The sequence below is a fragment of the Balaenoptera acutorostrata genome, chromosome 2, assembly GCF_949987535.1.
Source record: "Balaenoptera acutorostrata chromosome 2, mBalAcu1.1, whole genome shotgun sequence".
Lineage (NCBI taxonomy): Eukaryota > Metazoa > Chordata > Mammalia > Artiodactyla > Balaenopteridae > Balaenoptera > Balaenoptera acutorostrata.
Window position 1 is genome coordinate 54,136,962 of NC_080065.1, and position 14,573 is coordinate 54,151,534.

General features: G+C 33.7%; 1 protein-coding gene across 5 annotated transcripts in view; it reads left to right on the top strand.

The window, feature by feature from the left end:
• The window catches only part of RNF180 (ring finger protein 180), a 294,055-nt gene that overhangs the window by 58,480 nt on the left and 221,002 nt on the right, over nt 1-14,573 (top strand). For 3 of the 5 annotated variants that reach the window (XM_057541792.1, XM_057541791.1, XM_007176045.2), the window contains 3 exons: nt 2,428-2,523; nt 4,145-5,104; nt 7,947-7,982. In XM_057541792.1, coding sequence (XP_057397775.1) covers nt 2,428-2,523; nt 4,145-5,104; nt 7,947-7,982 — 1,092 coding nt within the window. Of the gene's footprint in view, nt 1-1,661; nt 1,771-2,427; nt 2,524-4,144; nt 5,105-7,946; nt 7,983-14,573 lie in introns of all 5 variants that reach the window. The other 2 variants (XM_007176043.2, XM_057541793.1) reach the window with 2 other exon arrangements.

The following is a 14,573-nucleotide window of genomic DNA, read 5'->3' on the forward strand; positions in this document are numbered from 1 at the left end:
TTTCACTTGATTTAAAAAAAAAAGTGTGTGTTAGAGGTGTACCTTATTTTTAAAACAAATCTATTTCATATTCTTTATATGTTGATATAGTTAATATATTAAATGATGCAATATTTTTATATGGTAATATTTTCAGCAAGAATAGAGATTGGTCCTCAGTAGCTCATCTTCTGGACATATTGCAAATGCTTTCCATTTTTTTCCAGGCCTTTCCAGCCACATTTTCAGAAATGTTGCCCTATTTCTCTCTGCCCCAAGTACTCCTCTTGCCTGGAGACAGACAGACTTCACATCCACCCCTAATAGTTGCCCAGGGCCCTTTTTTGCTTCTAATTTCCACAATTTTGGCATGGGCCATTCTTTGTGTTGTTCTCATCTGTTATGTACTTGAATACAGTATGCTGTTGTTTCTCTCATTAATCTCTCAGAGGTTCCTTACAATTTTTGGCCCATTGAAATCTCCCCATCCATATTTTCTCATTCATCTATTGATTCCTTTTTTTGAAAAGTCTTTTGTAGTTTCTGTGGTTTGATAGGGAGTATAGGCTGGAATATGTACTCACTTTGCTATCTTGAAACCAAGAATTACATTTCTCTCTGCCTGAATTTTCGCTGTATCATTTTATCATAATCTAGAATAAGATTAAACCTTTGTATGTTTGCCTAACACTCTTGTGAATAGACATGTATTAGGGAGCAGTAAGATGTTTGAGCTAGAGAGTATTCCTAGCATCTCCTCTTCTGTTCCTAACTTTACTTCTGTTCAGTAATATCCTCTTCATATTGCCATGCACTTTCCTGCCCCTCATTATTCTTGTGTTGACATGGGAAGTTCCATTTGTTAACCAGAACTGGAGTTTAGGCATCATGAATAAAACTGTAAAGTTTCTCTTTGGGCAACTATAAACCCTTCCCAACAGATTTTCTATTTGCCATTGAAATATTTTCAACCCATGTTGCAGATTTTTAAAACATTAGAATTGGAAATTTTTAAACCTTTTAACAAAGTTTTCTTTCACCATTATAATCTTGAATTTGGTTTAGCACTAATTATTATTTTGGCATATAAAATACTGCTGTATACAATATACAAAATAATGAAATGTGATCTAACCTATAACAATAGCTCAAGTCCCTTCCACTTTTAATTTATATTTTGATTTTTTGGGCTCCTGACCAAAGTTAGATTAACATGGCTTCCTTATAGATCTTTCCAATATGTAAATAAATTACACTGAAACTTTTTGTCTACACTGGGCAACAATTTAGTACCTTAAGATCTACTGATGGAGGAGAAAAATGATGTAAGGTCCAGAGGAACCGTCTTGGCACATTAAACAAAAATTCTGGGTGATCCTGGCTCTAAGTCACAATCTAATATAGATTATTCAGTGAAAATTTCTTAAAGAGATTCAGTCCTTTTTCATTCATAGCACTGTGAATACAAACTTCTAAGTCATGCTCAATAATTTCCTTGTTTGTTACTTTGTTATAACCTGATTATAGTAACTAGTAGTGCAACCACTTTGGAAATATAAAAGAGAACTATTCTTTGGCAACTTGCAGAGCTACTTCTGTTTAAAATCTGATCCTGGGAAAGGATATATGGACAGGAGACTACCCTTGTGCTGTTCTTGTCAACCCTTTCTGTCATTTCACAGAATGAAATTCTGTAGACCCAGAAGGGACCTGAGCAGTTATGTAGCAGTGTTTTACGGGAAAAGAAACTGAGAGCCAGAGAGATAAAGCAGCTGTCCTACAGTCACAGAGGTAGTAAAGAACCACATATCTTCACCCTGGCCTGCTCTGAATTTTTTTGACATGTTGAGAAGTCATCGTGTCTCAACTATATATCACATTTATTTCTACAGACCTACTTCAAAAGGCTAAAATTGTCTCTTTTTGAAATTTTTGTTGTACTTACACAGCTGAAATTTAGTCAGAGCCTTTCTAGCTCCCTGTACAATTATTCCTCTTCTCGCATTCTCTTAAACTTTTCTTGAGCATCTTGATAGGGAATACAGCAACTCCTTTATTCTGTCATTAGAATCCAGACAAAATCAGAGATTGAAGTCTGGGGAAAGTTGTCATGAATGGTAGTATTTTTACTCACACACAGAAAAAATAGGGCACCAGATTTGTCCATTCAGTAACTTTCTGCTCAATTTTAAATTTAATTTGATGAACTCAATGAAATGGAGGAATCTTTTTTTTTTTTTTTTGGTCAATTTAAATGTGGCTATTCCCTGAAAAAAAACCTTTTCTTTCTGGGTTTGTCTTTGGCAATAGGAGTAAGGAGAGGAGGGCAGTATGTATTTCCTTCCTATCTAAAATTGAAAGTATTTTTTTGTGTTTTACTCAAATATGAATTTTGTGTAATAAATTCTGAACTAGTCATGACTAATATCATGCATTTTGCTACAACAGGATAGACATGATTCAGCTGATGATCAAAATATTTGTCATGTGTGGCATATGGATATAGAAGCCCTTCCAGAATGGATACACTGCCTAATACAAAAAGTAAGTTCCATAGTTTCTGAGTAAAATTAGGAATATACTACCTTCAGAAAGTTTTCGTCCTAATTTTAGAGCTATTTTTCTTGGATGCATTGTTTCAAGAGACATGAAAAGGTGTGTAACTTGATTACGCTTACTGGTTTCTTCATTATTACTGGAGTGCTCTGAGGACTTTTATACCTCAGACTTTGCACTTGGTATTTCCCCTTCCTTGAATTCTCTTCCAACAACTACTCACCTGTTCCTTCATTTCCTTAGGTCTTTATTCTCAGTGAGGCATTGCCTGGCCAGTCTATCAGCTGCCTCTCCCCACTATTACCACTCTCAACACTTCCTTTCTCCCTTCTTTACTTTATATACCTATCTATGTTTTACACACACGTTATAAGTGATATATAGAACTTTAAATATGCTTAAGTATATATGACATATATAAATTATTATACACATTCATACACATATCCACATATGCATATATATACACACATACAAAGGGCTTACTGATCTTGTTAGTTACCTAGCTCCTCTACTAGAATATAAACTCCATAAAGTCAGAAGTTTTTATATTTTGTTCATTATGTACTATATCCCCAGCACCTAGAACAGTACCTATTGAGTGAATGAAATATCCTATGTGTCTCATTACACAAATGTAAAATAAACTGGAAAATTAATGACTCGTATTGGCACAGTCAGTATCAAAAAAACACACTTTTAAGGATCCTTAATGAAATATTATGAGTAGGAATTCATCTTGTCAGTGTGACATCATTATTTCTCATAATTCAAAACAGCTAAGTATTAGAAAAGTATAAGAAATATGATTTTTGGAACAATATAGTTGCCTTTCTCCACTGACTAGCTTACTTTTTTTGTTAAAGAATAACATTAGCTACATATCCCTTGCATCCATTCTCACATTGTAATGATTTCCTGGGAAAATGCCAGTGTACTGCTTATTAGTGTCCTGAACTTTAGAAAATGTATTAGGACACTGTAGATGTCCTACTATCTCTGTTGAAAAGATAACTTTAAGTTAGTTCATTATTAATTTGTAATCTGAGTATAGAAAATGAAGTAACTGATGTATGCAACCAATATCTTTTGGTTGTATGTAGAAAGGCAGGAAGAGCTTTATTCTGTTGGTTGGGTAAAGTTCCCTCCCACAGTGCTTGGTATGCAAGAAGTGTATCAAAACAGACACTTTTCTGTGCGATTTTACTTGCAAATTAAGCTCTGTAGACTGATTTGCTTCCTGGTTCCATAGTGTATTTTTCTTTTCATTAGTTCACACTGTATCCATATTCAGCCTATTGTTTAAGAGACTCTTTTAGAATTCTTAGGAGTATCGTTTAGATGGGTGTGATGTGCAATATATTATCATTCTAGACCTTTGGAGCTTCTTATCTCTATTTATTGGAAGGCTTGTTTCCATCTAGTAGACTGTTCTGTCTACTAATCAGAAAACAATGCTGGCCTTTTCTGTGGCGTAGAAAACTTTCATGTGGTCGGCTTTAAAAAACAAACAAACAAACAGTAAAACCACAAACAAAAAAACAGCTCACATTCTCTTTGGTTACTTTACAAAGAAAGAATTGTTTTTATTTTCCTTTATTACCTGTAGGCCCAGTGGACAGTTGGAAAACTGAATTGCCCTTTCTGTGGGGCCCGTTTAGGGGGCTTTAATTTTGTCAGCACTCCAAAATGTTCCTGTGGCCAGCTTGCAGCTGTACATCTCTCCAAAAGCCGGACCGATTATCAGCCAACACGGTCAGGCCGACTAATGAGACCCTCGCTGAAATACTTGTCACATCCTAGAGTTCAGTCAGGTTGTGACAAGGAAACTCTGCTGACAGGTGGCGCCTCCAAAAACAGAAATCACGGGCTTTTAAATATGGCCCAAAATAATAATGGTCCTGGAAGATTAACGGAAGCACTCTGCCTGGAGGTACGGTCAACATATTTCAAGATGAAGAACGAAAAATTGCTCTTCAAAGCATCAGATCCAAAATATCAGCTTTTTGTTCCGCAGCTTGTGACCGGCAGATGCACTACGAGAGCTTTTCATAGAAAATCACATAGCTTGGATCTGAACATCAGTGAGAAACTGACTTTATTACCCACTTTATATGAAATCCATAGTAAGACTACTGTGTATCCCAGGCTAAATGAAACGCAGCCTGTTGACCTTTCGGGCTTGCCTTTAGAATCAAGTAAAAATAACCGTTCCTTTCAGATTTCATCCAGTTTTGATCCTAATATGCTGCTGCAAAGATTTTCAGTGGCTCCCCGTGAGACCCAGACACAAAGAGGAGGAGAATTTCAGTGTGGTCTAGAAGCTTCTGCAGTGTACTCTGGCCATGCTAGTTCTAACAACCTGACTTTCCTGATGGACATGCCCTCATCTGGGAGGAGCACACTGGAGGCCCCAGACCAGGAAGAGCACCTCTCTCCTCTGGACTTCCTGCACTCAGGCAGTTTTTCATTGGGTGCCATTAATCAGAGGCTCAGTAAGAGAGAAAAGAGCAAGCTGAAGAATCTGAGACGGAAACAACGAAGGCATGAAAGATGGCTGCAGAAGCAGGTAATTTTTGAAAGAGTTTACTAAAAATTCTGTATTACAAATGTCAGACTTTGGGGAGAGGAGCTAACTTTGAATTACCTGTATTATAAAAACTTGATTTGAGTGATTTTTGAAATGACATTTCTCCCAAGTGAAGTTAATGATCATGTAGCTCTATTATAACTGACATGTATAACCATGTCTGTGCTTACACATGTTCAGAAAATGCCCTTTTGTGAAGTTTTTCCCAATTTTGCTAATATTTTATAGGAACATTCATCTCATGATATTGAGACTAGGTTGTCATACACATTTTAAATATATTCATGTTAGGATTGTTTTGCAGTGCTGTTTTTTCAGGTTAAATTGAAACAGAAATGTTTCCCTAAGTAAATCCAATATAGTGACAAATTCATTCACTTTCATTATATTTAGTTTAAATGGATATTTTCAAGGAGCCCTGTTTAATTATGTACCCACATGAGCCAGATATGGTTAACTGTGCTAAATTGTGAAAATTATCTAAAGGATAATTGACCCTTACTGTAATTTTATAGGAGAGGGTGTTTCTCTGTGGTTTGAACTCCTGTACCTGTAATGATACGTTCAGGGGTGGGGTGTGTGAAGGAAGCCAGTATTAGGCACTGAGGAAACCAATTAAAGCCAGTGGATGAGGTGCTTATGAAAATTTAGAAGTTTGAGGACCAGCTTATTTCTGTATAAACTAGTTTTGCAAATTGCTTTCATTATTTGGTCATAATAGATAGCAGTCCTTATTAATTAGTATATTGAATATTAACAGTGTCCTCAGAGCTAAAATACAGAAAGCAACAACTTTACATAATAGTTCACTCTTATTTAAGCAAACTCATTATTGTTTATGATTCTAGCCATGGACTGAATAAAATAAAATTACTGCATTAAATGCCTCAATCATGTTAGGTATTTTTCATCTTTTGGTTAGATAGTATAAGTAATTGTTTTTATATTTTTGACTGGTTTCTGACAAAAGCATTTCAATTTGGTTTCTTTGCAAGTGATGGTGTAATGTGACATCAAAGCATATACTGTAGGATGTAAAAAAGAATATGTTTTAGCACCATTATAATATACTTTATAGTTTAACTTATCAAAGCTGTAAAATTCAAAAATTTTATTGAAAATTTGACTTAAACCTAGATAAATTGGAGATGATCATATGTTAAGTGAACAGAACAAATACCTTAAAAACAATGTGGAGGGTTCTAAAATAATTCTCTTAACAAATAGAGATTTCAAAGAAGTATGAAAATTATACTTGTTCTGTGCTGTAAATATGCAAATAACATTTTTACAATTTTCAAAATATGTATAATTCTTAGGCTAGGTACTTCTGAAAACCTCAGTTATATTTTTAATCATTTTCTAGCATAGGAACACTCTTTTTCACACAGTTTAAAGCAAAGTAAGACCAAAATTAATGGTCTTTTTTTTTTTTTTGATAAGGTTGCTTTGATTCATTCACACACATGTGATTTAACCAATCTGCTTAGCTAATTGATCGAAGTGACTGAGTCTTAGTCAGACCTGTGACAGGTCAGTACAGGAATGATATGGTGGGATCCTAATAGGTTTGGTTGCTTGCACAGGAGCTATAGGCAAACAAATGCCCAATGTGTCCTTAGCAAAGAAAATCTAAAAACAGGTATCAGCATAGAAATGACATGAATTCGCAGTGTGAGTACACACTGTGGTTTGAGTCAGAAGGAAGAAGAATTTTTAATAGTTTTACTAATTCAAGGAAAAGGATAAATCCTAGGAAGAGTTGATATTTGAGAAAAATTAATGGCTTAGCTATTCAGCTCGTTTAATGTTTAATAAAGATTAGTTGATTCTAAAACAGATATCAGATATCTGTTTTGTATATCATGCCTTTGGGTAATGACTTCAAAACAGATCCTGCCCCTTTTTTAATGAGAAAGATATGTATACAAGATATAAATAAAAAGTTACCTATTATTAATGGTAATTTTTTAAAGTTTAAAATAATTGGTTGGGATATCTAGATTTCTGACTTTCATTTGACATTTAAAATTTTTTTGTGTGTAAACTAGACATCTTTCTGTGGCAGATACCATGGTAGAAAATGTTAATGATGCTACAAAAAGTTACTTAAATTTTTGAAGCTTAGGGATGTAGATGAGATTATTGTTAAAGCAGAAACTACAGCCAGTTTTCAGTGTTTTTGTTCAGCAAATGTTAGTTGAGCATCTACTTTGGGGGAAGAGTGCTGAGCAAACCCTTTTTTTATTCAACACAGTCTTTTTGGTTTTGGTTTTCTTTTTTAAGTGTCATGCAATAAAGTTGATTTATTCTTGGCATACAGCTCTATGATTTAAACATATGTATAGATTCATATAACAACCACCACAGTGGGGGTCCAGAACAGTTCCATCAGCCCCACCCCAAATTTCCCTTGTGCCTTTATAATTGTGCCATGATTATATCTTTATAATCACACCCTTGTCCCATCCCTAATTCCTGAAGACCACTGATCTGTTCTCCATTACTTTAGTTTGTCTTTTTGATAATTTTATAAAATAATAATGTAATGTTATTAAGTTAGAACATATAGTATATAATGTTTTGAGACTGGCTTCTTTTACTCAGCATAATTACCTGTGAGTTCATCCAAGTTGTTGCATATATCTCTAGTTTGTTATTTTTATTCCTTAATAGTATTCCATTGTATGAATGCACCACAGTTTATCCATTTACTTGTTGAGCAGAGGTAGGTTATTCCAGGTTTTGGCAATTATGAATAGAGCTGTTATAAACATTCATGTACAGGTTTTTGTGTGAACCTAAGCTTTCATTTCTCTAGGGTAAATGTCCAGGAGTGGGATTGCTGGATCATATGGTAAGTAACTGTCAAATTGTTTTTCTGAATGGCTATACTATTTTGCATTCCAAGCAGCAATGTATGAGAGTTCCTTTTGCAGTGCAGCGTCACGAACACCTGGTACTCTTAAAATTTTGACATTAATAGATACATAGTGGTATCACATTCTGATTTTAGTTTGCATTTCCCTAATGACATTTCCCTAATGATGTTCAACATTTTTCAAGTGCTTATTTTGCCATTTATATATATTGTTTAGTGAAGTATCTTTTCAAATCTTTTAGTCATTTTCTTAATTGGGTTGTGTTCTTTGTGTTGAATTTTGAAAGTTCTTTATGTACTTTATGTACTTTATGTACTTTCTTTATAGTCCTTCATTGAGTATGTGATTTGTAAAGATTTTCTCCCAGTCTGTAGCTTGTCCTTTTATTGTCTCAGAAAAAAATTTTTTTCTATAGAGGAAACATATTTAATTTTGATGAAGTCCAGTTTCTCAAATTTATTTTTAATGGATCATGCTTTTGGTGTCCTATCTAAGAACTCTTTGCCTAACCCTAGGTTTTGAAAATTTTCTCCTATGGTTTCTTATAAAAGTTATATAGTTCTAAGTTTTATATTGAGAATTATGACTCATTTTGAGTTTTTTTTTTTAAATAAGGTGTGTGATTTAGGTTGAGGTCCCTTGTTTTGCATAGAGATGCTTGATTGTTCCAGAACTATTTGTTGAAAACACTGTCCTTTCTCCGTTGAAATGCTTTTGCAGCTTTGTCAGAAATCAACTGGCTCTATATGTGTGGTCTTTTTCTGGACTCTCTCTTCTTTCTGTTCAGTCTATTTTTGTGTCTCTCCCTTTGCCAATAGTCCTCTTTCTTGTTTATTGTAGCTTTATACTAAGTCATTAAAATAGGGTACTGTGATTCCTCCAACTTTATTTTTCATTTTCAAAATTGTTTTATTCTAGTTCCTTTGCCTTTCCATATAAAATTTATAATCAACCTTTTTATCTTTACAAAAAATAGATCAACTTGGGGAGAACCAAAATCTTTACTGTGTTTATTTTTCCAGTCCATGAACATGATATGTCTCTCCTTTTATTTAGGTCTTTGATTTCTTTCATCAGTATTTTGCAATTTTTAGCATTCAGAACGTGTGCATATACTGTTAGATTTATACCTAAGTATTTACTTTTTGTGTTATTGTTAATTTAAAAAATTGTTTTGATTTATAATTGTATTTCGCTAGTTTACAGAAACATAATTGATTTTTGTTTTGACTTTATATCTTGTGCTGTTGATAGTACAGATCTTTGACATCTCTTGTCAGATTTATCCCTAAGTATTTATATTTTTATACTGTTGGTAAATAGTATTATTTTATTAAATCTTAATTTCCATTTGTTCATTAATAATATATAGAAATACAATTGCTTTTTGGTATTAATCTTATATCTTACAACCTTTCTAATTTTACCTATCAGGAATAACAGGGTTTTTGTAGATTTCACTGGGTTTTCTACTTAGATGATCATGTCTGCAAATAAAAACAGTCTTACTTCTTCCTTTCCAATTTGATTATTTCTTTTTTTGTGTTATTGAGTGAGCTAGAACATCTAGTACAGTGTTGAGTAGAAGTGATGAGAGCGGGTATCCTTGTCTTTTTCCTGATGTTAGGAGGAAAGCACTCAGTCTTTCACCATTAAGTATTATGTTAGGTGTGGGTTTTAGATAGATGCCCTTTATCAGGTTGAGGAAGTTTTCTTCTATTCCTAGTTTGCTGAAAGTTTTATCATGAATGGATGTTGAATTTTGTCAAATGCTTTTTCTGTATCAATTGATATGATTATGTGTTTTTAATGTGAATATGAAGTGATTATCAAATATTGAGCCAGTGTTTCATTCCCACAGTAAATACTTTATGTTGTATTTTTCTTTCTGTATATTGCTGGATACTACTTGCTAATATTTTTTGAGAGTTTTTTTTGTTTCTTTGTTTTTTTGCCTCTGTACATGAAGGATATTATTCTGAAGCTTACTCTATTTTTGTACAGTCTTTTTCTGATTTGATATCATGGTAGTGCTTGGCCTTATAAAATGAGTTAAGAATTGTTCTTTCCTGTTGCGTTTTATGGAAAATATTGTGAAGAATTAATATTACTTTTTCTTAAATATTTGGTAATGAAACTACCTGGGCCTGGAGGTTTTGGGGGTGGGGGTGGGTGAAGGAGGTGAATTTAACTATGAATTCAATTTCTTTAATGTTTGTAGGACAATTCAGGTTATCTATTTCATGTTGGATAATTTTGGTAGTTGTTTTCAATGAATTATCTAAATTGTTGAAAATATGTGTGTAGAATGTTCATAGTATTCCCTTATTATCCCTTTAATGTCTGTTGGGTCTGTAGTGATATCCCCTTTTCAATCCTGATAATAGCAATTTGTGTCTCGTCTCTCCTTCTCTCCCCTCCCCTCCCCTCCCCTCTTGCTTTTAGTTTTGCTAGAGGTTTATCAATTTTACTGATCTTTTCAAAGAACCAGCTTTTGATTTCAATTATTTTTTTCTATTATTTTTTGTTTTCAAAGTCATTGATTTCTGGTCTTACTTTTATTACTGACTTCCTTCTGCTTGCTTTGACTTTATTTTCCTTTCTCTTATAAAATATTTTTTATGGGAGAAACTTAAGTTTTTGATTGGAAATACTTTTTTATCTCATCTAAGCATTTATTGCTATAAATTTCCCTTTAGTTACTGCATGAGCTACAACCCATGACTTTTATGTTGTGTTTTTAATTCAGTTCAAACTGTTTTCTAATTTCCTTTGAGACTTTTGTTGGCCCATGTAGTTTGTCTAAGTGGCTAGTATAATCATGCAAAGATTGAAATATTAGCATTCTGAGGAAATTTAAAAACTTCATCCTGTGGAAGGGTATTTCTTCCTCTGGATTGAGAGAATGTAAAGCTACAACTAGTATAGCTGTATAATATTTTAAAATAATTCTATTTAAACATTGTGTTTGTTCTGCTGTGTTGACATTTCTTAACCTTGCACTTATTTAATATGAATAAAAGAAAATGTCTCTTTAAAACCCACAGGAAACTATTGTGAAAAGAGTTTACCTTACATTTCTGTGGCATGTTGTGCATGAAAATATAAAATAATTGACCAAGTATCATGGTTTTTAATAAATCAATGAACCATCTACAATGATTATATTACATTGTTCTGAGTTAACTAAATGAGTTAAGACTACTTGTATTATTACGAGGGTGTGATTTAGGCACTGGGGAGAATAGAGGTCAATAAATTATATTAAAGACCTACTTATTTGTGTTTACCTAGAGAAAATATACATTTTCCACAAAAGCATTAAGTTTCATTTTCCTGGATTTGCACATAGGGGTAATTTTTCACAGATTTTGAAGGAGTCCACTTAATCTTTTATCACTTGATTCATCAGGTTGAAATCATACACAAATCATATTCTAAATATATTTTTGGTTATCTTTTTAAAATAAAATTTTTGTGCTTCTGAATAATAATAGTAATTCACATATTGAACAGTTATCCCCATTTGTTCTGTTTCTAAAGAAGAAAATTAATGGTTTATTGAAATAAAAAGCTTCAGTAATGAAAATAACTAAAATTTTAATTAGATGACACATTTTACTATAATTTTCCATTGTGTGTGTATATATATACACACAGACAAACATCCCCCCCACACACAATTCTTTATCTGTTCACCTCTTGATGGACACTTAGTTTGCTTTCATATCTTGGCTGTAGTATATATGCTGCTGTGAAGATTGGGGTGTGTGTATCTTTTTGAATTAGTGTTTTTGTTTTCTCCAGATATGTACCCAAGAATGGAATTGCTGGTTCATATGGTAGTTTTATTTTTAGTTTTTGGGGAAACCTCCATACTGTTTTCCATGGTGCCTGCACCAATTTTCATTCCCAGCAGCAGTGCACCAAGGGTTCCCTTTAATCCACATCCTTGCTAACATGTGTTATTTATGGTTATTTTTTGATGATAGCCATTCTGACAGGTGTGAGGTGATACCTCATTGTGGTTTTGATTTGTCTGATGATTAGTAATGTTGAGCATCTTTTCATGTGCCTGTTGGCCATCTGTATATCTTCTTTGGAAAAATGTCTATTCAGGTCTTCTGCCCATTTTTTGATAGGGTAGTTTGGTTTTTTGATATTGAGTTACATGAGCTGTTTATATATTTTGGATATTAACCCCTTATTGGTCATATCATTTGCAAATATTTTTTTCCTATTCAGTAGATTGTCTTTTCTTTTTTTTTGATGATTTCTTTTGCTGTGCAAAAGCTTTTAAGTTTAATTAGGCCCTGTTTATTTTTGCTTTTATTTCTTTTGCCTTAGGAGACTAATCCCTCAGAATGTTACAATTTGTGTCAAAGAGTATTCTGCCTATGTTCTTTTCTAGGAGTTTTGTAGTTTAAGGTCATACATTTAGGTCTTTAATCCATTTTGAGTTTAATTTTGTATATGATGTGAGAAAATGTTCTAATTTCATTCTTTTACATGTAGCTGTCCATTATTGTCAGTTTCTCTCTTTATGTCTGTTAATATTTGCTTTATATATGTAGATGCTCCTATTTTAGGTATGTATATGTTAGTGAGTTTTATATACAGTTCTTGTATTGATTCCTTTATCATTATATAAAGCCATTCTTTTTGTTATAGACTTTGTTTTACTGTCTACTTTGTCTGATATGAGTATTGCTACCCCAGCATTCCTGTTTCTATTTACACGAAATATCTTTTTCCAGCCTCTCACTTTCAGACTATATGTGTGTTTAGCTCTGAAGTGAGTCTCTTGTAGTCAGCAGATAGATGGCTCTTGTTATTTTTAACCAGTCAGCCCTCTCTGTGTCTTTTGATTACAGCATTTAGTCCACTGACATTTACACTGATTTTTAATATGTAGGTACTTACTGCCATTTTGTTACTTGTCTTCTGGTAGTTTTTGTAGTTCTTCTCTATTCTTCTTTTAGTCTCTTCCCTTGTGGTTTAATTATTTTTTAGTGGTATGCTTATGTTCCTTTCTATCTGGTTTTTGAGTTTTTATTGTAGGTTTTTGATCTGTGGTTATCTTGGGGTTCATATGTGTTGACTTACATTTATATTTATTTTTTAAAACTGGTTGTCATTTAAGGTAAAACACATTCTAAAAGGTCTACATTTTCCACTCCCCTACCCCACATTTTGGGTTTTTTTTAACATCTTTATTGGAGTATAAGTGCTTTATAATGGTGTGTTGGTTTCTGATTTATAACAAAGTGAATCAGTTATACATATACATATGTCCCCATATCTCTTCGCTCTTGCATCTCCCACCCTCCCTATCCCACCACTCTAGGTGGTCACAAAGCACTGAGCTGATCTCCCTGTGCCATGCAACTGCTTCCCACTAGCTATCTATTTTATGTTTGGTAGTGTATATATGTCCATGCCACTCTCACACTTTGTCCTTTCTTACCCTTCCCCCTCCCCGTGTCCTCAAGTCCATTCTCCAGTAGGTCTGCATCTTTATTGCCATCTTGCCACTAGGTTCTTCTGACCATTCTTTTTTTCTTTTTTTTAGATTCCATAAATATGTGTCAGCATACAGTATTTGTTTTTCTCTTTCTGACTTCCGTCACTCTGTATGAGTCTCTAGGTCCATCCACCTCACTACAAATAACTCAATTTCGTTCCTTTTTATGGCTGAGTAATATTCCATTGTATATATGTGCCACATCTTCTTGTATCCATTCATCTGTTGATGGACACTTAGGTTGCTTCCATGTCCTGGCTATTGTAAACAGAGCTGCAATGAACATTTCGGTACATGACTCTTTTTGAATTATGGTTTTCTCAGGGTATATGCCCAGTAGTGGGATTGCTGGGTCCTATGGTAGTTCTATTTATAGTTTTTTAAGGAACCTGCATACTGTTCTCCATAGTGGCTGTATCAATTTACATTCCTGCCAACAGTGCAAGAGGGTTCCCTTTTCTCCACCCTCTCTATTGTTTGTAGATTTTTTGATGATGGCCATTCTGACCGGTGTGAGATGATATCTCATTGTAGTTTTGATTTGGATTTCTCTAATGATTAATGATGTTGAGCATTCTTTCATGTGTTTGTTGGCAAACTGTATATCTTCTTTGGAGAAATGTCTATTTAGGTCTTCTGGCCATTTTTGGAATGGGTTCTCTGTTTTTTTGATATTGAGCTACCTGAGTTGCTTGTATGTTTTGGAGATTACTCTTTTGTCAGTTGCTTCACTGGCAAATATTTTCTCCCATTCTGAGGGTTGTCTTTTCGTCCTGTTTATGGTTTCCTTAGCTGTGCAAAAGCTTTTAAGTTTCATTAAGTCCCATTTGTTTATTTTTGTTTTTATTTCCATTTCTCTAGGAGGTGGGTCAAAAAGGATCTTGCTGTGATTTATGTCATACAGTGTTCTGCCTATGTTTTCCTCTAAGAGGTTGATGGTGTCTGGCCTTACATTTGGGTCTTTAATCCATTTTGAGTTTATTTTTGTGTATGATGTTAGGGAGTGTTCTAATTTCATTCTTTTACATGTAGCTGTCCAGTT